Here is a 24,939-nt window from a genome sequence, read left to right as displayed (position 1 = left end):
CCAAAGTTCATGTATAGTTTAGAATTTTATCCCTTTATTTCATTTTTTCTACAATAATTATATATACTTTATTTTATGAAGAACATACTATTATTAATAAGAACCATGGACAATAATAATATAAAGACACAACGTATGGTACAAACGATAAATAAACCGTTACAAATTAATGCACAAAATTTGTATCTACAAAGTAATCTCCAAAGAAGAGAAAGACAAATTGACAGTAAGTGCAACATTGGAATAATTCAAAAACAGACCAAAGATACATCAACTTGACCAAATTCCTGAAATTTACATCTTAGCCTTGCCATCCTGACGATGAACATTGATCAACAAAGAAAAAATTGTCAAAAGCCCATAGAGACCTACCGCATCAGGGATACACGAAAGATCAAGTTTTAGATGACATATTATTTTCCGCATCTTCTCGAATCTATCACTATCATGATAAAACCCTTCGATAACGGAACCTAATAAATCTGGTTGCACCATTATATTGGTAAATCTCATATATCGCTAGAAAATGACTAAAAATAAAACCCCATTTACTTTTAAAAAAAATAAAGTGGACAAAAAAAAACCCATCAAAAATATGAACAAAATAGAATCACGAAATAGTGGATAAAATCACAATAATATTGACATAATAAAACTACAAAACTGTGGATAAATTTACGATAATGTAAATTGAAATTAAAAACAAGATAAAATTACAAAATAATTTAATATTTAAATTATAATACTATCTATTCAAGGTTAAAATATGTTGTAAGCTTTTGTATTTTTTATAAGGTTTTAATACAATATATTGGCATGAGTATTATTGCTAATCTGAGGAGGACGTAGTTTCGATTGTGATGAAACGTATTATAAAACAAATATAATCAAAACTTATAATAAAATTATTAAAAATATAATATAATATTTTAAATATTAATGTTGATGATTCTTAAATTACTTTTATTAAAAGTTTAATTTAGGGCAATTGAATTTTATCTCGATTGACATAAAATATATTATAAATCATATATAATTAGAGTTTATAATGAAAAAAGAAAAAAGAAAAAAACCATCAATTTGATGGGTTGGATTTCTTTTCAACAGTGATGGTACTGGAAGAACCATAAAACGTATAATCTGAAGGAAAAATAAAATGAAAAATGGTAAATGGGGAGTAATAATGACCAATGTCGGGTTCCACGAGCCTTCTTCTTCGACTTCTTCTCTTTCTGCAACTCCGAGCCCTCTTTCTCTGTAAATCTAAAAACAATACTGTCCTTTTCTATCAAACCCTTCATTGAAAAAAAAAAATTGGCATCCCCACAGAAACCCTTCACGCATCTCTATAAAAATTATTATTATTATTATTTCTTTGGTGTACCGATTCTGAATTCAATTGCTACAATCCAAACGAGAAAAAAAATACCCATATCTCAGTTTCATCAATCTCAAACTATTCTGTCTGTTTTCTCTGCATGGACGGTCACTTCTTGCTCTCACCAATCTCAACGGTCAGATTTATATCCTCCCTTAAGTCCCCTCTTTTGTTTTCACTCTCTGTTTCATCACTTCATTCATTTGTCGTTGTGGATTTTTAGTAGTATTCGTTAAACACGCTCTTGGATCTTTTGTTGATAAAAGAAATGGTTGTTTTTCTGGGATTGTTTTATGGGCAGGAACCATGAATGGAATTACTGGATCAAGTTTCAATCTGGGTTTTTGTTCTTCTCATTGTTCTTATTGTTCTTCTTCTTCAGTTTTGGCTACGGTTTTCGTTGCTAATAGAATTATTATGGGCTGCGGACCTTCCAAGGCCGATGACTTACCTTTGGTAACTCTTTGTAAAGAACGCAAAGAGCTGATCAAAGCGGCGACGATTCACCGCTCGGCTTTGGCCGCCGCTCATGTGACGTACTTTCACTCCTTGCGTGATGTTGGTGAAGCAATCCGTAGGTTCGTCGACGAAGAGCTAGTCGTCGGATCCTCCTCTTCAGCTGATTCCCCTGTCCTCACATTGCCTTCTGATGAATTCAAATCCTCGAAAAAGAAAAAGAAAAAAGACGACGATGTTGTCTCCTCTCCTTCAACTTCACTGTCCCATTCCATTGAAGAACACGGTAAAAACGCGGCAAAACACAAAGAAGAAAGTGATGGAGAGGGTTCTCATTTAGATTTGTCATCTGCCTCACCTTCAATTTCCGGGTCAGGTTCCGGTTCACCTTCGGGTCATGTTGAAATGCACCGTGGTCATACCCATAGCCCAGACCAAGAAGGGCCAGGGCCAGCTCCTTACGGTTACAACTATGGCTATGGTGCTGGTGGGTATGGTGGTTATGGCTATGGATATCCTTACCCTCCCCCTCAAGAAAACTGGGGAACTAATGGTAATTCTTCCTCTTATATGTATTACATGAAGAAATCTGCAACACCTTCTCAATCTTTTGTTTATCAGGAGCCTGAAGGACATTATGGCTACTCAAGTTATCCAAATGGAGGCTATTTTGGATACCCTATTGGGTCTCAAGAATATGGATACGGGCAGAGGAATTCTCCTCCCGGTCCACCACAACCACCGCCGGCGCCGCCGTCTCCGCCGAGAAATTCGACGTGGGATTTTCTTAATGTGTTCGATACTTTCGATAACAGTGGGTATCCCAGTTACTATCCGGTGTCTAGATATGGTTTTGGGTCGACTACGAGTAGTCCGGACTCGAAGGAGGTGAGGGAGAGAGAAGGGATCCCTGATTTGGAAGATGAAACAGAGCCTGAAATGCTAAGAGCTGCTCACAAAGAGAAGAGGAAAATGGTGAAGGAGGAAATGGATCATAATTATAATGATAGTAATCATAAAATTGGGAACTTTGGTGAGGGAACTTCAAAGTCAGTTCAAGTTCAAAAGGTTAATGGTACTGCTGAAGGATCAACTTCAACTTCTAAAGCAGTCTCATCAAGCAAAAGTGAGAGCTTGGAGCCTGGTGATCATATTAATATCAGTACAAGTAGTGGAAGTGATACCATTGTTACAAAGAGTTCCGAGGAAGACTTTCCAAAGAGCAAAAGGGTGAGTTTTGAGGTAGAAGAGGCACCAAATTTGGATGTTGACTCTTCAAAGCCTAGCAGTTTGACCACATTGTCCGTCCACGGCACGAGGGATCTCCGGGAGGTTGTGAAAGAGATTAAGGATGAGTTTGAGACTGCCTCTAGTTATGGGAAAGAAGTTGCTGTTTTGCTTGAGGTTGGCAAGTTGCCTTACCAGCAACGTAAAGAAACAGGGTTTAGAGGTGGGTTTTTAGTGTTTTTTGAAGTTAACCCATTGAATATGCTTGGTTAGACTTTGAGATAGAGATGTTTAGAGATTTTTACTATATTGGTATGGTCTGAAAACATTCAGCATTACTTGCAGCTGAACGACAGGTTTCTTTATACATACCCTTTGTATCTTTCATGATTGCAACTGTTCAATCTTTGGGTGCATAATTTGTAAGTCATTTACTATGGTGCTGTATTGAAGCTTACATCTCTTTTGTGCAGTGATCTTTTCCCGGATCCTGTACCTGGTGGCACCTAACATGTTATCATCACCTCCTCCACCTGGTCCATCAATACGAATAACTTCTAGGACAATGAAAATGGCAAAAGAATACTGTCAGGTTGTAGAACAGGATGAAAAGCATAGAAATCTTTCATCAACTTTGGAAGAGCTTTATGAATGGGAAAAGAAATTATATAAAGAAGTCAAGGTATGCATAATATATAAATACTGAGAAACTTTTTGCTTCTTTATTTACCAATATGATGATAGTTTTTCTCCTTCGTATCTATTGCTGAATCAATTTATATATTATAGGAGTGAAAAGGCTGTATTCGTATGGCATAATAGTTATTATTCCATAAGCTATCGTATTTTAGTTATTCATTTTTTTGGTGTACTCAAAATGTGATGTTCATTGGATTGTTTGAGGTTCATCTGCTATTTCTTCTGTTTTTGTTATTATTATTTTAATGAACTTTTCACCAGTTTCTGTTATGTCAACTCTTTCTTCCCGAGTAAACAAAAAGCGGTTGGTAATTATTGGATTTTAGAACTTAGAACCCTTGTTCATCCTATTGTCTCGGCTTGTCCAAAATAAAATAAAAAAGTCTATTCAAAAATTGAGAATCTCAATGATTTATTGTCTTTTATTTCTTTTTATATATTAGCCTATCCATAAGATTACAAATGAAACCTCAATTCCTCTGTTTGAGCTAGAAGAGAATGTACAAATATTCCTTGAATATTCTAAGTTGTAATTAGTTTCTTATCATTCAATGAGTGCCTTGTATTTCATAAAAATCGGGGGAAATGTAATGCTTTCATAAGGGCCAACCTATCCAATTTTCGGGCATTAAGATACGTTTCAGTGCGTTAGTAGTCATTAAGTGATTCTATATAATCTGGAATCCTTCGATGTGATTCTAGCCCTGCGCTATTTTCTTGCACATTGGATCAAATATTAATACCATGTAACCAATTGCTTGGATGTATTAACTAATTTTCATTCAAAGATGTTTCGAAAATACTCTGGTATGCTTACTGAATGTTTGTTTTTGCCCCAAATTTAGGATGAAGAAAGGCTACGGGTTATTTATGAGAAGAAGTGTAAGAGACTTATTATGTTAGATAACCAAGGAGCAGAGTCCAGCAAGATTGATGCAACACGGGCTTCAATAAGAAAGTTGTTGACAAAAATTAATGTTTGTATAAAGGCTGTTGAAGCTATATCAACTAGGATACATAAGCTAAGGGATGAAGAACTGCAGCCTCAGCTTACCGACTTGGTTTATGGGTATTGACTTCTGTTATTTTCCTAATTAAAATTGATCATTCTTGTGCTTACCAAGTAGTTATCTTCATGAATCATAGTGCTTTGCTTGTGGTTTTCATTGAATCACAATTAATATGGTTCTACTACAGTGCATGCAGAACAGTTTTAGCTTCTAGTTTTAGATGAATTCAATTATATTCTGTAGTGATGTTGAATCATGCATCTACATGATGATACTTGTATGTATTGGAACTACTCGGTTCTTTCCTTATATCATCGTGCAACTTCTTGTGGGGGAGATGATTTAGTCAGTGTGTTTGGAGGTAGTCAATGTGTTTGGGGTTATCTTTCATGACAACTGAGTGCAACATTTTACTTCTCGAGGTTCTTATGCAATGATACGTGGCCTTTTATTTTGCAGGTTGATAAGAATGTGGAAGTCCATGCTTAGCTGTCATCAGAAACAGTTCCAGGCCATAATGGAGACCAAAGTTCGATCTTTAAGAGCAAATACCGGTTTTGAAAGAGATTCGGGTTTGAAAGCTACCATTGAGCTTGAGATGGAGCTTTTGGACTGGTGCACTCGCTTTAATAATTGGATTAACACCCAAAAGGCATATGTTGGGTCCTTGTACGAGTGGCTCATGAGATGCATTCAACGCGAACAGGAAATGACTGCTGATGGAGTTGCTCCTTTCTCTCCAGGCCGAGTTGGGGCACCGCCGATTTTTGTAATTTGCAACGATTGGTACCAAGCGATGGATAGAATTTCAGAAAGAGGTGTAGCAAATGCCATGCAGAATTTTGCTTCCAGCCTACACCAGTTATGGGAAAGGCAAGACGAGGAGCAACGACGGAGGACCAGAGCACAATATCTCTCGAAGGATTTCGAGAAACGACTTAGGGAATTACGGTTACAGAGGCAGAGGATGGAGCAGGAGCAAGACTCATTGGATAAAACTGCAGTTTCCAAGGTTCCTTCCGAAAGTGGAGTTTCGCCACTGGATGACCTAAAGGTGGATTTGGATTCTATGAGGAAGAAATTAGAGGAAGAGAGAACCAGGCATAAGGATGCCATCAAATTGGTTCACGATGCTGCTTCAAGTAGCTTACAAGCCGGTTTGGTCCCAATCTTTGAAGCCTTGGGCAACTTTTCCTCGGAGGTTTTGAAAGCACACGAGCAGGTCAGACTTGAAAATACTGCAGTCTCCTAGCTTTGATGATATCTCCCATGGAAGAAAGCTTGCCCTTGTTTATGTGCATCACTTGCCATGGAAGAGTGATGGATACGGCTATGTACTCTGTGGGGCATATACATTTTTTCCCAAGTTTTTCTTGAAGAGTTCACGGAAGTCATATCTCCGTACTACATCAAACACAGATATCAATATGGGTGCGGAGACAACAGAAAATGACCTTAAATGAACTTGTTTGGGGTGGGGGTGTTGTAGAATTATTGATATAAAACTGAAAGTTCGCAGAAAGAAGTTGTATCCCAGAAGATCTTTAACTTGAAAACCTTAAATCCCCCAATGTTGATTAGAATTAACCTCCTGAATGATATATAGTTAGGTAGTAGGTTTTGTACAGGAAAATATTCGTTTATTGATTGATTGGTTGTAAGTTAAACTGTATGAGAGGAAGATTGTAGTTAGGTAGTTAGAAGTAGACATATATTGTAGATCAGTAACTTCAAAAATTATATATTTTTTGACTGGTTAGATATATAGAAATAGTTATTTTTGTTCTTGTTAAAACAATCTTTGTTTGCTATGATTCTGTCATTATTAGGAATTTGAGCTCCAAAACCATGATTCTGCCATTTATGTTGGTTTTGAACATCCCTTCTGGAGGTGGCTTTTTGGGTCCCCCCCCCCCTCTTCATTGTTGAATTTCTTTTTATGATAATAATATAATTAATTGTGAAATAAAATTACAATTTAAAATATAGTTAAAGAATTAACTATTGTTTATTCTAATTAAATTATTATTAATAAATAACAAGATTGTCTATGTTTCTTTTATGATGGTCCATATTCTAGGTTCGTAATTATTTCTCCCAACAATATTGTCTCTAAGATTTGAACTTGTGTTCTCTTCTTCAGAATACAATGTGCCTTACCATTACACCTAATAACTTGCTGGTATTTTACATAATTATTTTCACCCAAATTATCATCCCCTATCATTATTTTTCTCATAATGACGGTTTCATATTTAGTTACTTTATTTATTTCTTAGTACCATTGAAATTAATTTTACCATCAAAGATATATTTTCTACTATTGATTACTTTATTTTTCTTATCATGATGGTTTCATATTTTGGTTGCTTTATTTATTTCTTAATACCATTGAAATTAATTTTACAATTACCAAATATAAAAACCATATATCATATATTTTCATCAAATAAGTTGTTGTAAAGAGACTTCAAAACCCTTGGTGGAACAAGACAAAATATTTGCTATTTCATAGCTTCTTATCATGTCCCTATAACATATTTTCTGTAACAAACCATATACACATAAAGGGTATTTCATATATTTTAGTACATAGTCATATTAGAGGACCATCGATTGTCCAATCTTTGGACTATAACATTATACATTTATACACCCTTTATCAATGATATTATTAGCCAATTTCGACTATGATCAAAATCATATTCATCACCTAAAATGGATCAAATAACATTTATATTGTTATTTCCATACTCACGAGATCTTTTGGTTATGACTTCCAAAGTAAATTTCAAAATTTACATCTCAAAACGAATCATGAGATTATAGATCATATCTAAGTCGTGTATAAAACCACATGCATCATCATTAAGCATGACATTGATTTTAAATATATGATTATCACGTTCACATTCTCACTAGAATATTTTATACCGGAATAGTTGTCTTTATATAAGCCAAAATTTCCACTATTCTACTTAACAAAAATAACAACAAGAATTAGCTATCCAATTTTCAAATAACTTATTTTATTTCTAGTCAAAACCACTCCTACTTGACCTTTATAACATAGACTAAAAATGTGTAATCATATATAAAACACATTTAACTTATGATTATTTTAAATCAACCAAGATTACTCATATTATATGATCATCTACAAATTTTTAATTTTAGTAATTAATACACTTAAAATATGTCTCATCGATAATATCCAAACACAAACTAAAACCATGTCTTAAACATTCATCATCACCACAATCAACCAACATGCTCCTAGACACCTCAAATGACAACTTAAAAACATGTCAACCAAAAATCTAGGCTTACGTATTTAATCCATCTAACAATTCTACTAAGATTCACCACAAAATAATTACATACAAACATATATCACTCACACCAACATTACTAATATGCCTCATTCTCAAACCAATATATATAAGTTGGTTATATAAACAAAATATAATTTATAACATTTACACAAGCCAAACTTTGATCCAATCCACACAAAAGCCTATACATGCCATATAAACCGTATCGAACATTTCAAAAACTACCGGAATAAGCTAGATAGTGTGACTTGAGTGTTGATCCGATCGCCCAACATTCTGAAAAACTACAAGGACATTAAACAACTCAAATAAGCTTAATGAAGCTTAGTAAGTTCGACGGAATAAATAAAAATCTTACAGAACTAACTATAATAAATCAAATAATAAAAATGATTCACGATAAATCCATGTCAATCAGAACTTCAATGGATGAATACATCCGTTTTCAAGTTGTTACCAAAAATAAATAACATGTCTTTCAATTTCAATAAGTAAATCACCTTACCAAATCCTTCCCATTTGAAGAAAGATTTACAGATAATAGTACATCGTTAACAGAAGCTCATAAGAGCTGGTCCATCTGAAAATGCCAACAGAAGCTCATAAGAGCTTAATAGAAACTCATAAGAGTTGAACAGAAGCTCATAAGAGCTGAACAGAAGCTCGTAAGAGCTGAACAGAAGCTCGTAAGAGCTGAACAGAAGCTCGAAAGGGATAAACAGAAAGTAAAACACAAGAGTTCGCAACACATGCTGAACCTCGATTTACTTGGGTAATTTTCTGATATTTTCCTCTAATACCGTCATACGCCAAATCACGAATGTACTCGGATCCCGCGTTCAATTCAAATTGAATGTTCAATTCAATATCATAATTCGTACAATAAATTATTTCCAACAATAGAATATATGCTTAATACCAATCATCAATTTATACAAATTTAAAGTTTAACCGTACGAACTTACCTGGATTAAATTGTAGTAATTGTAGAAGTTCAGGGACTATTCCGCTATTTTTTCTTTTTCACGAGTATCTACGGGATCTTGATCTAAAATATAAAATTACTCATCCATTAGCATATATTTCATTATCAATTCATTTCACAATTAATACTTTTTTTTGAATTTACACAATTACCCCAAACTTTTACAACTTTTGCAATTTAATCCCTTAACTAGTTAATCTATCAAATTAACAATTTTTTATCAATCAATAATTTATATAAATATTCTAGGCCATCATAAAGCCCTTAATAACCAGAAATTTACTACCAAACCCTAATATTTTAACATTTTCACAATTTGATCCTAAAATCAATATTTAACAAAATCACTTTATAAAATCATCATACAACTAAATTAAAGCTCTAAATCCATGTTATTCATCAAAACATATAATATTAATCAATGGAAACTTCCAAAATTTTTAATAAAATAAAAAAAACTAAGGTAATATTTAGTTGAACCTAATTGTAACAATCTGAAAAATATAAAAAATTACAAGAAACAGATAAGAATTGGACTCACATGAAACAAAAATATGCAAAATCAGCTTAAAATCTCTCTCCCATGGCTGTTTGGCCGAAATTTTGAAGAAGAAAAGCCCAGAAAACCTTAAAATCCAATTTTTTTAATTTTAATTTCATAAAATTTACAACTTTGCCATTAAATGGCTTTTTTTTTCTCTTACTTATGCCGCCTCACCTTTTATTTTAGGCATATTTAATCCTTAATTCCTCCCTTGGTTATTAATTAGGCCATTTAATTTATTTTTTATAATTAACAAGTTTTGCACCTTTTTTAATTTAGTCCTCTTAATTAATTAATTATCGAAACGTTAAAATTTTTCAACGAAACTTTAATACTACCTTAATGACACTCCGTAAATATTTATAAAAATATTTATGACTCAGTTTATAGAAACGAGGTCTCAAGACCTCATTTTCTAAAACCACTTGATCTAGGGTTTTACCATTCGAACCTAATAATTCATTATAAAACATAAATTACCAATTCAAAAATCTTTTTAAAACCACATTTGACTCGTATATATTAAATAATAAAATTTACAAGCTTACTCGCCGAATTTAGTGACCCCAAGCCACTGTTTCCGACACCACTAAAAAATCAGGCTATTACAAATTATGTTTGAATAATGTCATCACCATTCAAAACAAATGTATTGTTCTGATCCATTAATATATCCTTTCTCGATTGTGTATTTTTCATCCTATCCATTTTATTTCCTTCTTTTTTTCAATCATATATTATATAATTTGTTAATATCATTCATAATTATGCATGTTAAAAATATTATGCATATGATAAACATATTAATTTACTTAACTAATGAGATCAAATTTATGCAACATGACATTCATTTCATTGCGATAAATATTTTTTCTAAATAAAAAATTTGATAAGTTCACTAACCTCGATGCAACCACATTTCTCGATAGCCATCCTCATAGTATCATTCTTGTCGTGTCATGTGAATGTGTGGTAAATAAACACGTCGTGTTTAATTTCTCATAAATTACGAACATAGAACTTTAAAATTGTTGGTGTGTAGAGATAAAAATAAATTTATGCGAGATTAATGAATGTTTCAAGGTGTGTATCAGTTCCAATTTCTTTAAAGTTCTATTCGTCTCTACCTATATTTTACCGTGCAAAAGAGTTACTAATAAATTAACCTCGAGAATACAATCAACCCGAGAATACAATCAACCCAATTACATCAAAAAAGAAAATTGGGTTTTTAAGCCTCATTCTCATCACCGCGTTCTCCAGAGCGTGACGTACCAAACTATCAATACCATGTTTTTGTCTTCCTTCGGTTTCTAAAGTCTTTGATGTCATTCCGTTAAAACCCTATAAATCTAGTCACTGAAAAAAAAGAAAGATAGCGAAAAAGTGAGGAGAGATAGAGAGCTTCGATAATGGCGAGAAGTGTTTCACTTTGGTTTGCTTTGTCCGCAATCTTATGCTCTGTAACGGCGATCTCAGCTGAACAGAGCAGTGAAACGAAGGACTTTGTTTTGACTTTGGATCATTCCAACTTCACCGACACTGTTAGTAAGCACAAATTTGTCGTCGTCGAGTTTTACGCTCCTTGGTAAGCCTTTCATAATTTTTTTTTTCATTTTTCGCCTAATTTTTCTTCTTCTTATATTTTTGGATCTTAGTTTCGTGAAAATAATAGAGGCTTCAACTGCATGCTATGAGTTTAGTTGTTGATTTAGAAAATAAGGAGTCTAAATTCGTGATAGTTGCTTTTTGAAAGATTTTTTTAGTGCATTTTACAGTTTATTACCCGATCTTATTTTTCTTGAGAAGTTTTCAATTCGAGTAGTTAAGATTTGAGATTAGTGACCGATTGTAGGAGTGCTTCATTGAAGTTAGCTATTAATACGAAAATTGATTGCTTATCTTGAAATGATCGGTTAATTGATTGCTTATCGAGTTCTCGAAGGAATCATTTGCTTTTGGAAGCAGAGATATTCTCACAAGTAATGATATAATGTTTACGCAATTTGAGGTTATTGTGAAGAATCCTTGTCTTTTCTTGTTATTAAGTATTGGTTTCGATCTGGTAAGTAGTTGAAGTTTGACCTTTTTTTTTAATTAAAATGTAAGGTGCAATGTGTCGTATTATGTTGTGATAACATGAAATTTCATGGTAAATAAATCTTGCAAGAATGGTCTACATGTAGATCATTTTGGCTTGCTGAAATATGATTTTTTGAATACTTGAAATAATTTATCTAAACAATGCAAACATGAGTCTTCGTTCTGGAGAGATTTAACTTAGTATATTTCATTTTCTTAACATGCCTTGTTAGTCCTGTCTTTCTTCTTGGCACTAAATTCTTAAAATGCATTGTTTTGAATACTTTAGGTGTGGGCACTGTAAGAATCTTGCTCCAGAGGTAAAAAAAAAAAAATTTCCCCAAATTAGTCAATTTTTGTTGATAATTTTCTTAGTTGGCTAATAACAATAAACCTTTTTGTTTGCGGTGTAGTATGAAAAAGCAGCATCTATATTGAGTAAACACGACCCTCCAGTCATTCTTGCCAAAGTTGACGCCAATGAGGAAGCAAACAAATATCTAGCAAATGAATATGAAGTCAGGGGTTACCCTACACTTAGAATTTTGAGAAATGGAGGAAAGAATGTTCAGGAATACAAAGGTCCACGTGAAGCTGATGGTATTGTGGAGTATTTGAAGAAACAAAGTGGTCCTGCTTCTGCTGAACTAAAGTCAGCAGAAGATGCCAGTAATCTTATTGATGGCAAGAAGATAGTAGTTGTAAGCTCTCTTAGAATTGTTTTCTCTTCTGTTTCCATTTGTTTTTGGTGACGAAGTTTAGCTGATATGTAGATATATGTTCTAATTCCAGGTTGGGGTATTCCCAAAATTCTCTGGCGAAGAGTTTGAGAGTTATATGGCACTTGCTGAGAAATTGCGTTCTGATTATGAATTTGGTCATACTTTGGATGCTAAGCACCTTCCCCGTGGCGAATCGTCAGTGACCGGCCCTGTGGTCAGACTTTTCAAGCCTTTTGATGAACTCTTTGTTGACTTCGAGGTAATCTTGAGCTAGACCTAGAAAGTTTGGACAATACAATTACATAACATGGGGAGAATAACTAAAACAGGGCCGTACACAAAAACAAGACCATGTCAAAATCTATACGGCACAAATTGTTAAGTGATCAAAATCTATGTAAATATATGATCCGCAAACATAATATTGACGTAAAGTACATGAACTTGACATGAAGACACAAATTGCCAAATCTATTTGGAGTATCAACTATATTCTTTATCACCATTGATATACAAATTCATTACTGTTGTTAGCTTCCTTTGTACTCTTTGCAATTTGCTTTTACTGAAGCATTTTTCTTTCAGGACTTTAATGTGGAAGCTCTAGAGAAGTTTGTTGCAGAATCTAGCATGCCTCTTGTTACCCTCTTTAACAAGGACCCAAGCAATCACCCATTTGTTATCAAGTTCTATAACAGTCCCAATGCTAAGGTAAATTTACACATCCGAAATTTCATTCCTTTGTCACCTAGTTCTTATACACAGTGAAGACAGTGTGGCTGGCATTTGTTTGATAACAAGCGTTATATTGGAATTCTTATTTTTGTCATGTTTTCTACTGTCGTCATGCACTTTGGACTGTGATATTGAGTTCTTTATCAGCTTGGTCTTCCTTCTATATCATTTTGGTTTGATTGTCATAACTTGTTCGGTACATCCTTTAAGTTCATCTACTAATAGAACTTCTGAATCTGTTAGGCTATGTTGTTTGCAAACTTGAGTGTTGAAGGTATTGATTCTTTAACTTCAAAATATCGTGAAGTTGCTGAGCAATACAAAGGACAGGGAATTGGTTTCCTTTTGGGAGATCTTGAGGCTAGTCAAGCTGCCTTCCAGGTTAGTATCTACTCAAATATGGCAGTATGCTTATTGCATTTGCTACAGTAGTCTAATTCTTTTTTTGGTTGGAGAGCAGTATTTTGGAGTTCAAGAAAGCCAAGTACCTCTAATCATCATTCAGAATAATGACGGGAAGAAGTATTTGAAACCAAATTTGCAAGCTAATGACATTGCACCTTTTGTGAAGGATTACAAGGTAATTTCTTCACTAGATTTAATGTACTGGTTCGAAATATGATAAACCTTATACTTTCTTATCAAAATTTTGGTATAATTGCAACTTTCTGTAACTTGCACTGGTTAAGGTCATGAGTTATTGATAGGAGATGTAGCTGTGAGTTAAAGAGATATTTGCGGTTTGTCCTCTATTTGCTGTTTGCCTAAAGTACTCTTCTGCAGGAAGGAAAAGTTCCACCATATCTCAAGTCTGAACCTATTCCCGAGGAGAATAAGGAACCTGTAAAAGTGGTGGTTGCTGACACCTTTGAAGACATGGTTTTCAAATCAGGCAAAAATGGTGTGTTTTCCCCGTTACCATTTAGTCATGGTTTACTTGCCTGTGTTTTTTTCTTTTTGTTAGACTTGGCATTAGAAGGTTTTATCATGTAGAGGGCATGATGGATGCTTAGAATTGCAGGCATTGTTTTTATCTGACAGTGCGGAATCTTGAATTTGGAATGAGTTCATATTCGTGTATAGCTTCTTCACAGTCCAATAGTCAGTGTACCCCTTCTATTGAAAATCTGTTGGTACCTCTAGAATCAGCAAATCCTTGTAATGGACTGTCTGGAAGAATATTTAGTACAAGATCTCTTGCTTTCCTTCTTTTTCCAAAATAAAAATGGTCTCAGAACATGATGAGTAGATGGGTTACTTCATGTTGGTGCGAAGATAAGAGATAGTTGTGTGAAGCTAAAATTTTAATTTATTAGAAGTTGATGGCTTATTCTTTTTTTCATTTGGGGAGCCATCTAGTCAATATTTTGCGGGTCTTAGGGACTTGAATTATGTTTCAAATTTCAAAAGAATTTGATAGAGCTTTCAAGCAATTTGCAGCTGTTGGAGTGAGATCAAGATTTTCTGAAATCACCATCCATGATAAAATGATATTAAGATTTTCTTTCTGCAGTTCTGCTTGAGTTTTATGCCCCTTGGTGTGGACATTGCAAGAAATTGGCCCCAATCTTGGATGAAGTTGCTGTTCATTATGAAAAAGATGATAATGTTTTGATTGCAAAACTTGTAAGTTTCATATTGAATATTTTCCATGTTTTGGTCCGATGAAGTTTTTAGCAATAATGCTAGAAACTGCTTTAAAACGAAAGGTTTTGGTGGGTTATTGTGGGTAGAATAGTCTCCGAGAACACCATGATGAATTTTTTTCCCTTTAGTTGGTGGCAGCATTTCCACTGATTTTAGACAGATTATTAGGAATATTTCTTTGTCAATAGATAGAATGGTACTTTAGAGATATTAATTGTTGCAGGGACCCGCAGCTCCTGTTAGTTCTGTTGACATCGTGTATGTTAAATTCATGTTGCTCTGGCTCCTCATTTTTATTGAAGTACCTATGTTTAGTACCCGTATCAAATGCATATCTGGAGATGGATACAACCCTTTAGGGACCTTCCAATTATATAGAAAAAAAATACTGGAAAAAAATAAACAAACCAATGGTGGATATATGTCCAACCTACGCACCTCCTAAATCCAAGTAACATAATGTTCAAATTACCTATTACCTTTTGGGGAAGATTATTTGACCTATAGGCTTCTCCATTATTCTTTGTAGGATGCCACTGCAAATGATATTGTGGGTGAGAACTTTGATGTTAGAGGCTACCCAACCATTTACTTTAGATCAACTAGTGGAAACATAACTCCTTATGAGGGCAATAGGACCAAGGAAGACATCATCAACTTCATTGAAAAGAACAGGGATAAAACTGCCCAACAAGAGTCAGCAAAGGATGAGCTCTGAACAGGCAGGGTAGGTTTCTTACAAGTACTGCTGTCCTTTTTAATCTAATAGTATAATCTTATTTTAGCACTCAAATCTGCTGAAATTATTTTATCTGTTTTTTTCTTTGTAGGAGCTCAACAACATAACTATACCACATATTTGGTATGTGCATTTGCAGTTTTATCCAGAAACTGCTATCGGACTGAAAGATGGTGGAACTTCTTCCCTCACCTCCTTCCCTTTTAGTTCAATGAATCTCTTTTAATATTAAAAAAATCTATGAAATAATGCAGACGTGTTTTTTGGACTTTTCGTGTTGTAATTCATTGTAGTTTTCAGTATACCGTTAGTTGTGACAGTTACCTCGTCGGCAGAAAACTTCCGAGCAAGTTAAATATAGAGAGGATACTTTGCATTTATTCTCCTTTGTCCCCCCTTTCTTTTCCTAATGTTCAGTCGCTGCTGCTTTGCTTTAATGGGTTTTTACAGTGTGGAAATAGTTGGTCAGGAAGCTAATTTAAGTTGCCTAGGGAATAGCTGTTTGTCTGGTAGACGCTTTCTTTCCAGTCAAGATTTTGAAGAGCCAACGTCCATGTAACTCCGAAATCAATATAAATATATATATATTCATCAGGGGTATAATGTTGGATATATGTATTGCTTATTGCACAAGTGAATACAGTTACTTTAGGGGAAAAAAAGTTGGAGCAAGTAAAACAAACCTAAGTCCCTCTTCCTTTTCCTCCCCTGAACAGTTTAATTGGTCTTACCGTGTAGATTATAAATTTAGCAAACATGAAAAATGGTGATTATAATGTATCTAACTTCAGGCCCACCCGTAGGAACCCAAACCCAACCTCAGCCAGCAAGCAAAATATGTCTCAGATGTTGACATTCCCTCGGACTTGGGACTTGGGACTTGGATGATAATCGTAGTTGAGATTTTAATCGAAATGTTTTAAGGTTTTTTAAAGTTTCCAACATAAGAAAGATGATTGAAACAACTAGGTATAATCCGAAAAATAAAATATGAATCTGACGTAAATACATGAATTATCATTATCAGCATTCATATAAATGTACAACATTGGTCATAACATAATAAAATAATGCAAACTCTCTGTAAATATACAGATTGTTATATTTGTAAGTTTTAATTAAGTGACGTCAGTTACCAAATATGAAGAAAGTATGGTTTTCATGTTATCAAAGATACTCGACTAATTACGTATACATTATTAGTATATAGCTATAATATATAAAAATATTAATATTCGAATATAGATATTTAATTACACAAATTAATGAAAATAAATCCAGAAATTTTTAGATTAGCACAATAGCATTAACCAAGTAAGCAGTGCTCCTAATATATGTAACAAAGTACTTTATACACTAATTTTCATGCTAGTAGTGCTGGTCGTTTCATTTGTTTAGGGTTTAACGTGAGAAGATAAAATATTAGGGTAGTATCTCTTGCTAAAAGTAATGATGGTACGTAGTAGAGCTAAGAGTGAGGAAGGGATTTGAGAAGGTGAGCTTGAATTTTGTGTAGGTCTGATAATTGAAGAGGCTTTAACATGAATTCTTCTGCTCCTCCTTCTAGGCACCTGCTTTCATTTTCTTTCTTTAATTAATTCCATTTTTTGACCTCTTTTTTTTCTCTTAAAAAAAAAAGAGATGAACATGATCATGATCCATGAACTTACATGCTTATTCTTGAAGGTACATTCTCTGATGACATCACCACCACCGGTACGTCTTTCCAAGAAGATCCCTGCAGTTGTAGGTAAATACTAAGTTATTATCACCTCGAAATTATGGATTTGAAAAATATATATTAATCTTAGAAATTTTGACTCTTTAATTCAGTTTTTGTTTCGGATTTGATGATTGATCTGAAAAACTCGAACATTAGATTGGTATAATTGAAAATCGATAAGTTATTCGTCCCACTACTATATAAGAATCAAATATTACTACTCCAATTACAATAGATTCAATCAATATTTTTTAAATAAAAAATCAATTTTCAAAAAAATTAGATGTGATAAATTCTTAATATGTAACCTTTTAGAATTATAATAATATAATAAAAGTGAACTCAAATTGTAACCTATTGGTCGAGTATTCGAGTATTCACCTTCTTTAAAAATAATCTAAATTTAAAAAAAAAACCGTGGATTTTGATTTTTGACCTGATTTTCTAAGACTTGAGAGAGCACCCAAGTTCCAATATTTATAAATGAAAAATAAATATAGAAAGTGATCATTATATAATAATAATATCATTAAGGGGGATTGAGTTGACCTTGATACGTTTGAGTAAATCATAGCCGCTCGTTCCTGGCATAGAAAAGTCTGTCATTATTAAGTTGACTTTATGTCCCTGCGTTTCCTCCAATAGCACAATAAATTTCAGAAAAATATATATCAAAACTATTAAGTAATTTTAAGAGTATCGCATTTGACTAAACAGTAATTTTGATTTCAATTCAGTTATTTAACTTTCGAAAAATAAGAAATCAGTTATTAACGTTATCAAAAAGTAATAAATCAATCACTCATTAACATTTTCTGTTACAGGCTTAACAGAACAACTAACGTGACCAATTACTTGCCACGTTGGACATGAAGAGCTGAAAGGTCTTCTTCTTCAGCTAACCAACAAAAGTAAAATTTGCCAAACAAAACCTATGGCATTTTTAAGGTTGTTGACCCTTGCCATTTCCATAGTCACTACTGTTGCCTCTGTTCTATCTGCCACCTTCGTGTTCTTTTATTCTTTCTCCTCTTCTTGCAATTCTTCTCATTTCCCCCAAGAAACCAACAACCTAATTTCTTTTTCATATATATAAAAACTGGAACCTAAAGCAAGACCTTGAAAAAATCGGAGAGGGAGAGGGTTAATTGCTTCCTCCACCATCTGAAATCTTTGATGGTTAAAAGTGAAGTTACAACATACAACTATTTTCAAGTATAGAAAGAAGAACGCAGAAAGTGATGGATATTTAATTAAAAGAAGAATAAGGTCAAAGATGTAGGAAGAAGAAGTGTGGCAGCCATAACAATTAGTTGAGGTTCAAAAAGAGGTTCATCTTCAAAATTTTGAGGTTAAAAAAAAGGTCTTCACCTTCAAAAATTTCAAAGCTCAAACCCTAATTTCCAATTTCTCCGACATCAATTGATAATTGTTTCATATTTGATGAGCTCTTTTAGAAATGCTTTTAAAATTGTCCCATAGAAATCCCAAATCTCTATGGCTGGTTGAATAGGTTTTTTTGTTCAAATCTCTATGGTTGGTTGAACGGACGAAAGAAGAGAAAAAACTTATTTACATGAATGGGTTTTGAAGAACTTTTAAATAAAATGGAGCAGCGTGAAAGAAAAAGGACTACATCTCCATTTCTTCTCTTTTTCTTCTTCTCCTGTTCTTCTATTGCCCAATTAGGGTTCTTAATTTGGAGTTGTTTAAATGATAGCAAGCACTCTAACTACTCCGTTAAATGCCATGTCACTTTTTCGTGACGTTTGTGATGGAAAATAGTTAAAATGATTAATTTGTTGTTTTTCGAAAGTTGGAGTAACTGAATTAAAACCAGAGTGATTGTTTTGTCAACTGCATCAAAGTTGAGTAACTGTTAGTGTAATTTACCTTAATTTTAATTATATTATCAAATAAACTACTATGGTTGCTAGGGGAAAAAACCATTTTTCAATATAGTGGTTAAGTACATTTTTTTTTTGGTTATCCTCTCTTCTATCAGATTGAAAAAAAATAAACATTGTCGATTGAGTCTTAGATCGATTGGTCTCGACATTGTTGCCAATACAGAAAGACATGAGTTTGAATACGCTGAAACACATGATCCTCCAATTTAAGAGTTGGGAGGAGTTATGGGTAGTTCTAAGAAACAATTAATCATGATTGACTATATATATATTAAAAATAAAGATATTATATTAATTTGATACAATAACAAGTTATTTATGTTAAATAACCTAATTTCAAATTTAATCCCCCTGGCCGTTTTTAATATAAAAATACTTCAAAAATATAAAAAAATATAATTAAAACGAGAAAAACCCCATTTTTAAATCTTTTTAAAGCAGAGAATATTTTGTATTTAAATATATTGAAGTTCACCATCTCTAAATGGTGTAAGATTGAGTGGGTATTTTTTTAATAATTAATTTAGCATAAAAAAGGGTTATGATAGAGACCTGATGATGATGTTGGGAAGAAGAAGAAGAAGCAGGAGATGAGTGATGAAGCAAACCCAGATATTCCAACGCTTTTTCCCCAGACTCCACACACGTCACTGCAATTTTATCCAACTTTCATTTAAAAAAAACAACACCCCCATCTTATTATTTGTTAAGCTTAATTAATTAGCAGAAAGGCTGAGATTATACCTTGGTATGAAGAAGCTTTGAGGAGCTTCTCCAATAATTTCCTGTCAATCACACTGTCATCAACTGCCAATACATGAAACCGCTGTTCTTCTTCTTCCTCTTGCTGCATGATTTCTTCTTCTTCTTGAGGTTGAGGTTGCCTGTCTTGAACGATATTCTCTGATTTCATCAACTCCATCAATGTTAAATCAAAGCTTGTAATTGGCTCTATATATAGTTTGCTACTTATTCCTAGGCCGATCCACCTGATCCTGAAACTTGTCAAACTTTAGAAAAAAAAAAACTCTTCTCTTTTTTTCTTCGAGGAAGAAAAGAAGAAGAAGGGGAAGAAGGATATATAAGGGGAGAATTTAAATGCTGCTTTCGATGTAATCTGAATGAATGGATGAATAAAGAGTGTGTGTGTGTGTGAGAGAGAGAGAGAAAAGAAAACTAGTTTTTTTGAGAACCCCAACTATACGTATTTTGCCGCTAACAGAAACCACAGCACTTAAATTTTATTTTAAACGTGAGCTTGGATGTTTATTTTTGCATTTATGAATTAAAGAAAATTATAAGTAATTTTAAATATTGTATAAAAAATTAAATATATAGCGAGAGATAATAAATAAAAATCATTACCATTTTAATTTCTAAAATTGTTTATTAATGCTATGAAGCAATATAATTATGATTTGTTTCTACCTGTTAATTTCAACATTAAATATTTTGTAAATCTCGACTAAAATTAATATAAAAATATTTAAGAAATAAAAATAAAAAAATAGAAATTGAAACAAAATGCGATCTCTCCATAGATTCTGTATAACAGGTGGTAGTGCATATCTGTTTCTGCTTCTGTTTCAGTCATTTTCTCATTTTAATTATCTTTTATTTTGCTTTGGATTTCCAAAGGAAAATCCAGCCAAGATCTTTGTTGCCGTTTGGTCATGAGATCATATGGGAGGTTTCTCTTATTTTTTTACTAATTATCTGCCCTTCCAATTCAAACCCTTTGAATTCCATTTTTATTTTATAATTACCACTCTTTCTTTATTTTTATATTACAAAAAAAACATAGATTTGTTAATTAAGTCAAGATTCTTGGATTTCATTATGTGTGTGATGTAAATATTATACTCAAAATTATTTTAAATCCTACGTACACTCGCGGATTGGGTCGACCCGAAATATAAGCTTAAAATTTTGTCTAAGCTCGCCTATATTTTTAAAAGATTAACCAAAATCCATTTTAGACCCGTCCATATTATTTTTAAAAATATTTTGTATTATTTTAATATTTAATTAAAGTAGTATTGTATATTTAGTATATATTTATCTTTTTAATATGTTATAAATTACATAATGTAAAATATTATAAAATTAAAAACAAACCAGACTGGCCTCAGGCCTTGAATGTTCAAGCCCAACCTAGTCCATATTTTAAACAGGCATATTTTTTTTACCTAAACCCATTTTTCGAGCTTAATTTTTTATTCAAACCTTCCCGAATTTTGAGCAGGCCTTCGAGAACATGTTTATGTTGGGCTACACCTGAATTTATTTTTATCTAAGTTCGGTTATATTTTGATTTTAAACTTACAATTGTTTCTTTTTCTTTTTTTTTATAATTGAGGGCAAAGATGTAGTTACTTGAAATTAAGTCCTAACTCTCACGCCTCAGAGTATGATATTCTTATCATTAAGCTGAGAGGTTGTTAGCACTTGTAGTTATATTTATAAACTCTTTTAAAAAATAAGAATATCGAAAAAATTACAGATTAATTTGTATATTTAAACAAAAAAAAGGGTTAAATATGACTTAAAAAAAAAGTAAATAGAAGAAAGTTGGTTTGAGGGTTAAATTAAAGCATGGTGGGTTGAATTTGTTTGAATTAACAGATTGTGGGATGTGACCTCTGATTTTAGTCTAATATTTTCGAGGTATGACAGTAAAAGATTGAAACATGTAACCAATTTCAATTTAATTTAAAGACGTAAAATAAAACACATCCAAAAGTTGTTGGTCCATCCTCAACTTATCACGGGTACTTCATCAAAATCTTGATTTCCTTTGTCTTTTACCATAAAATGTAATTTATGTCTTTTCCAAAATTTTTTAAAAAAAATATTTGTAATTGAATTTTAGCTCGATTGGTATGAATATTGTCATCAATGTAGGAGGACGTGGGTTCGAGTACGTTGAAGTGTATTATCTTCCTATTTATGGGTTGATGAGAGGTTATGATTTCTTTAATCACCTTCCTCTCATTTCATCTTCCAATAATGTTCTCTCCAAAATTCGTACCTACAAATCTAACATTTATTGATCAGAAATTTTAACTTTTAATCAACATTTTCAAAATCAAGATATGACTTAACCCAAGAACATCTTTGATTTTTGATTTTTGATTTTGATTTTTATTACATAGAACACTTAATGACTTATTAATGATGTAGAAACATTTTTGTTTAATTTGTTACGTTGTCAATCTATGATAGAAAAAAATCAATATAAAGTATTAAAATTAAATAATAAGATCTTTTGATTCTTTCCACCCTTTCTTATTTTATTTGTTTGTCAAAATATTAAATATTTTAAAGAGATGGTTGTTAACTGTTATACATACATAACAATATTTGAAATTTAAATCATATTTAAATTTTTTAATTTAAAATTGCAAAACTATAATATATTAATATTGTTATTAATTAATGAGACATCTTTGATAAATTTTAGAAAAGTAAATCCATTTATTAAATATTACTTTTATTTAATAACATATGATTAATAATTTTATGTAAAACTAATATCTTAACAAAAACATTTTATTTTTATTTTACTTGGGAATAAAATTGATTTTATCAGAATTTGAGAGAAAAGGCTGTTATAAAGAATTAATTTAGTAAAATGTATACTTCATATCTTACTGCTGCTGCTGTTGTTATTTATAAAAAGTTGTTATAAAATAAAAATAAAATATTAAAAAAAGTTAGTTCTACAACAAACTTTAATTTTTTTTTGAAATAAAAGATGTAAAACTATATATGTAAAAAGGAAAAACGATTCCATTGATCCATTAAAAGAAGTAATTATAGAAAACTATTGATGATTAGGTATTCTTTCACTATCATAAGTACTATAAACATGGTTTAAGCACCCAACAAATTACTAGCTTAAATTGGCCATTTAAACCAAGTTTTGGCAATAATTTTGATATTTTTTAGGGTAAATTATAAAAATAATCGCTTTTGTTTGTCTCAGATTACATTTTAGTCACTTATGTTTGAAATGTTACGTTTTAGTCACTTACGTTATCGTTTTATTACAAAGTGGTCATTGTACCGTTAAACTCCATTACCTCCCTAACGGTAGTCCTACGTGGCAGTCCAAATAGTTTTAAATGGCAACTTAGATATCCAGTTGCTAAGATGAAAATAGGTTTTTAATTAAATAAATTTAATTTGGACTACCACGTAGGACATCCAAGTTGGCATTTAAAACCCATTTGGACTGCCACCTAGAACAGTTGTTAGGGAGGTAACGGAGCTTAACGGTAGAGTGACCACTTCATAACAAAATGATAACGTAAGTGACTAAAATATAACATTTCAAACATAAATGACTAAAATATAACCTGAAGCAAATAAAAGTGACTATTTTTATAGTTTACCCTATTTTTTATTTAGAGGAATAAATCACTTGGACGGCACAAATTTGTAATGCCTAACTAATATTGGAGTCAGAAATGTTTTTGGGAACGAAATTAAATTGAATATTTTACTATGGTAAAAATATAATTTCATCATTTTAATAGTCTATATTTTTATAATTTTTAAAGGGTTAAATCAAATTTTTATCATTTTTTGGGGGGCAAAGTGCAAATTTACCATTACTAATTTAAAGTTTTACAAATTATAAAGAACCCAAATTAAAAATTTACCATTTTAACGAGCCATGGCTCCCGGGTCTATACTAAGCTCCACCATTGAGCTTAACCACTCCTAAATCTTTTAAATTACTCGAAATTAGAGATAGGGATTGAAATTTTTAAGATTAAAAATATATAAAAATAAAATTAATCAAATTATTTTAAAATAATATTAAAGCGTAGTATAAAAACTAGTAATCAAACTTCTCATTTTATATTTTCGTGTTGAAATGGAAACTTTTGTTAAAACTCGATACAACCCTAAAATGCCCAAACTAAAAATAGAAAGAGTCGATTAATTTTCATATCCTAAGTTTAAAAAAAACACAGATAAATATATAGAAACAGTCATTGATATCGAAATTTGGATCTTATCTGAACCTTCATTTTATCTTATATTTGTGTTATGTGTAAATTTTATCCGATTCTTTTCCAATTTAATCCAATTATTTCTAATTGTTGGTCCCTTATAATTTTTTATTATAACAAATATTTATAATTTAATCCTCTACAAAAACATTATGACTGTCAAACATATTTCTTTTAAGGCCTGGTTTCCTTTTTGCGATAAAAGTATGGTAGATATTTTCTATTTTCTTTAGGGTGATTCAAGGGACCAATTGACTTCAGCTCCCATGTCATTGTTCATATATATCAATAGTAGGGGCTCGGGACGAGTTTATATATGATATTAATATATATTTGAGATAAATATAACAGAATACATGTATAGTAAATATAATTATATCTTTAGATTCAACGGTTAGATTGCTTAAATATTAATTGTATACAAATATATAAAAGGTGTAAAATTACTCGTGTTTTACACATGTAAGTAGATATCTATCCTAATATTATTTACTATTTATATAATATACAATATAATACATAATTAGAAAACGGATCAGGCATGACAAAACTCGGATCTTAAAATTTAAAAGTACAAGCGATTCATATATTAAACAAGCCTAATTTTTTATTTAAATTTAATTCATATTTTAAATAAATTTAATTTTTTATCTAAATTCATTTTTAAATTTAATATTTTATCCAAATCTTTAAAAATATAAAATAAAATTTAAATAAATCCTA

The 24,939-nt window shown here is 32.0% G+C and overlaps 3 protein-coding genes across 4 annotated transcripts; 2 read left to right on the top strand and 1 right to left on the bottom strand.

Annotated features, from left to right (window-relative positions):
* The first annotated feature begins 1,159 nt into the window (after positions 1 to 1,159).
* On the top strand, positions 1,160 to 6,616 carry LOC105769680 (nitrate regulatory gene2 protein). 2 transcript variants are annotated; one of them, XM_052631240.1, is made up of 5 exons: positions 1,160 to 1,514; positions 1,761 to 3,284; positions 3,535 to 3,743; positions 4,606 to 4,829; positions 5,230 to 6,616. In XM_052631240.1, the coding sequence occupies exons 2-5, from the start codon at positions 1,796 to 1,798 to the stop codon at positions 6,020 to 6,022; spliced, it is 2,715 nt and encodes a 904-aa protein (XP_052487200.1). In that variant the 5' UTR covers positions 1,160 to 1,514; positions 1,761 to 1,795; the 3' UTR covers positions 6,023 to 6,616. The 2 variants fall into 2 exon arrangements, with proteins under 2 accessions (XP_052487200.1, XP_012445916.1); XM_012590462.2 differs by having other exon boundaries at positions 1,680 to 3,284.
* Positions 6,617 to 10,891: 4,275 nt separating this feature from the next.
* Positions 10,892 to 15,939, top strand: LOC105769678 (protein disulfide-isomerase). Its single transcript, XM_012590456.2, has 11 exons — positions 10,892 to 11,222; positions 12,006 to 12,036; positions 12,130 to 12,417; positions 12,509 to 12,697; positions 13,024 to 13,149; positions 13,417 to 13,554; positions 13,634 to 13,753; positions 13,957 to 14,074; positions 14,687 to 14,799; positions 15,350 to 15,547; positions 15,651 to 15,939. The coding sequence occupies exons 1-10, from the start codon at positions 11,047 to 11,049 to the stop codon at positions 15,536 to 15,538; spliced, it is 1,488 nt and encodes a 495-aa protein (XP_012445910.1). The 5' UTR covers positions 10,892 to 11,046; the 3' UTR covers positions 15,539 to 15,547; positions 15,651 to 15,939.
* Positions 15,940 to 16,825: 886 nt separating this feature from the next.
* Positions 16,826 to 20,382, bottom strand: LOC105769679 (two-component response regulator ORR4). The gene is made up of 5 exons (XM_012590461.2): positions 19,937 to 20,382; positions 19,745 to 19,842; positions 17,832 to 17,909; positions 17,230 to 17,297; positions 16,826 to 17,130 (listed from the first exon to the last, which is right to left on the bottom strand). Exons 1-5 carry the CDS (start codon positions 20,112 to 20,114, stop codon positions 17,028 to 17,030), a joined length of 525 nt encoding a protein of 174 aa, XP_012445915.1. The 5' UTR covers positions 20,115 to 20,382; the 3' UTR covers positions 16,826 to 17,027.
* Positions 20,383 to 24,939: the final 4,557 nt, after the last annotated feature.

Source organism: Gossypium raimondii, chromosome 5 (assembly GCF_025698545.1).
Source record: "Gossypium raimondii isolate GPD5lz chromosome 5, ASM2569854v1, whole genome shotgun sequence".
Taxonomy (NCBI): Eukaryota; Viridiplantae; Streptophyta; class Magnoliopsida; order Malvales; family Malvaceae; genus Gossypium; species Gossypium raimondii.
The sequence above is the reverse complement of the archived record's forward strand: the minus strand, read 5'-3'. Positions and strand labels throughout refer to the sequence as shown.

What these genes read in the sequence shown, in the direction of transcription:
- LOC105769680 (XM_012590462.2), top strand. Translation starts at nt 1,685, where the DNA reads ATGAATGGAATTACTGGATCAAGTTTCAATCTGGGTTTTTGTTCTTCT. An exon ending in AATTATATAAAGAAGTCAAG is followed by an intron (nt 3,744 to 4,605) that starts GTATGCATAATA and finishes CCCCAAATTTAG; the next exon opens with GATGAAGAAAGGCTACGGGT. An exon ending in CTTACCGACTTGGTTTATGG is followed by an intron (nt 4,830 to 5,229) that starts GTATTGACTTCT and finishes TTTATTTTGCAG; the next exon opens with GTTGATAAGAATGTGGAAGT.
- LOC105769678 (XM_012590456.2), top strand. Translation starts at nt 11,047, where the DNA reads ATGGCGAGAAGTGTTTCACTTTGGTTTGCTTTGTCCGCAATCTTATGC. An exon ending in GTAAGAATCTTGCTCCAGAG is followed by an intron (nt 12,037 to 12,129) that starts GTAAAAAAAAAA and finishes TTTGCGGTGTAG; the next exon opens with TATGAAAAAGCAGCATCTAT. An exon ending in ATGTTTTGATTGCAAAACTT is followed by an intron (nt 14,800 to 15,349) that starts GTAAGTTTCATA and finishes TATTCTTTGTAG; the next exon opens with GATGCCACTGCAAATGATAT.
- LOC105769679 (XM_012590461.2), bottom strand. Translation starts at nt 20,114, where the DNA reads ATGGAGTTGATGAAATCAGAGAATATCGTTCAAGACAGGCAACCTCAA. An exon ending in CAAAGCTTCTTCATACCAAG is followed by an intron (nt 19,843 to 19,936) that starts GTATAATCTCAG and finishes ATAAAATTGCAG; the next exon opens with TGACGTGTGTGGAGTCTGGG. An exon ending in CTTCCCAACATCATCATCAG is followed by an intron (nt 17,910 to 19,744) that starts GTCTCTATCATA and finishes GAGGAAACGCAG; the next exon opens with GGACATAAAGTCAACTTAAT.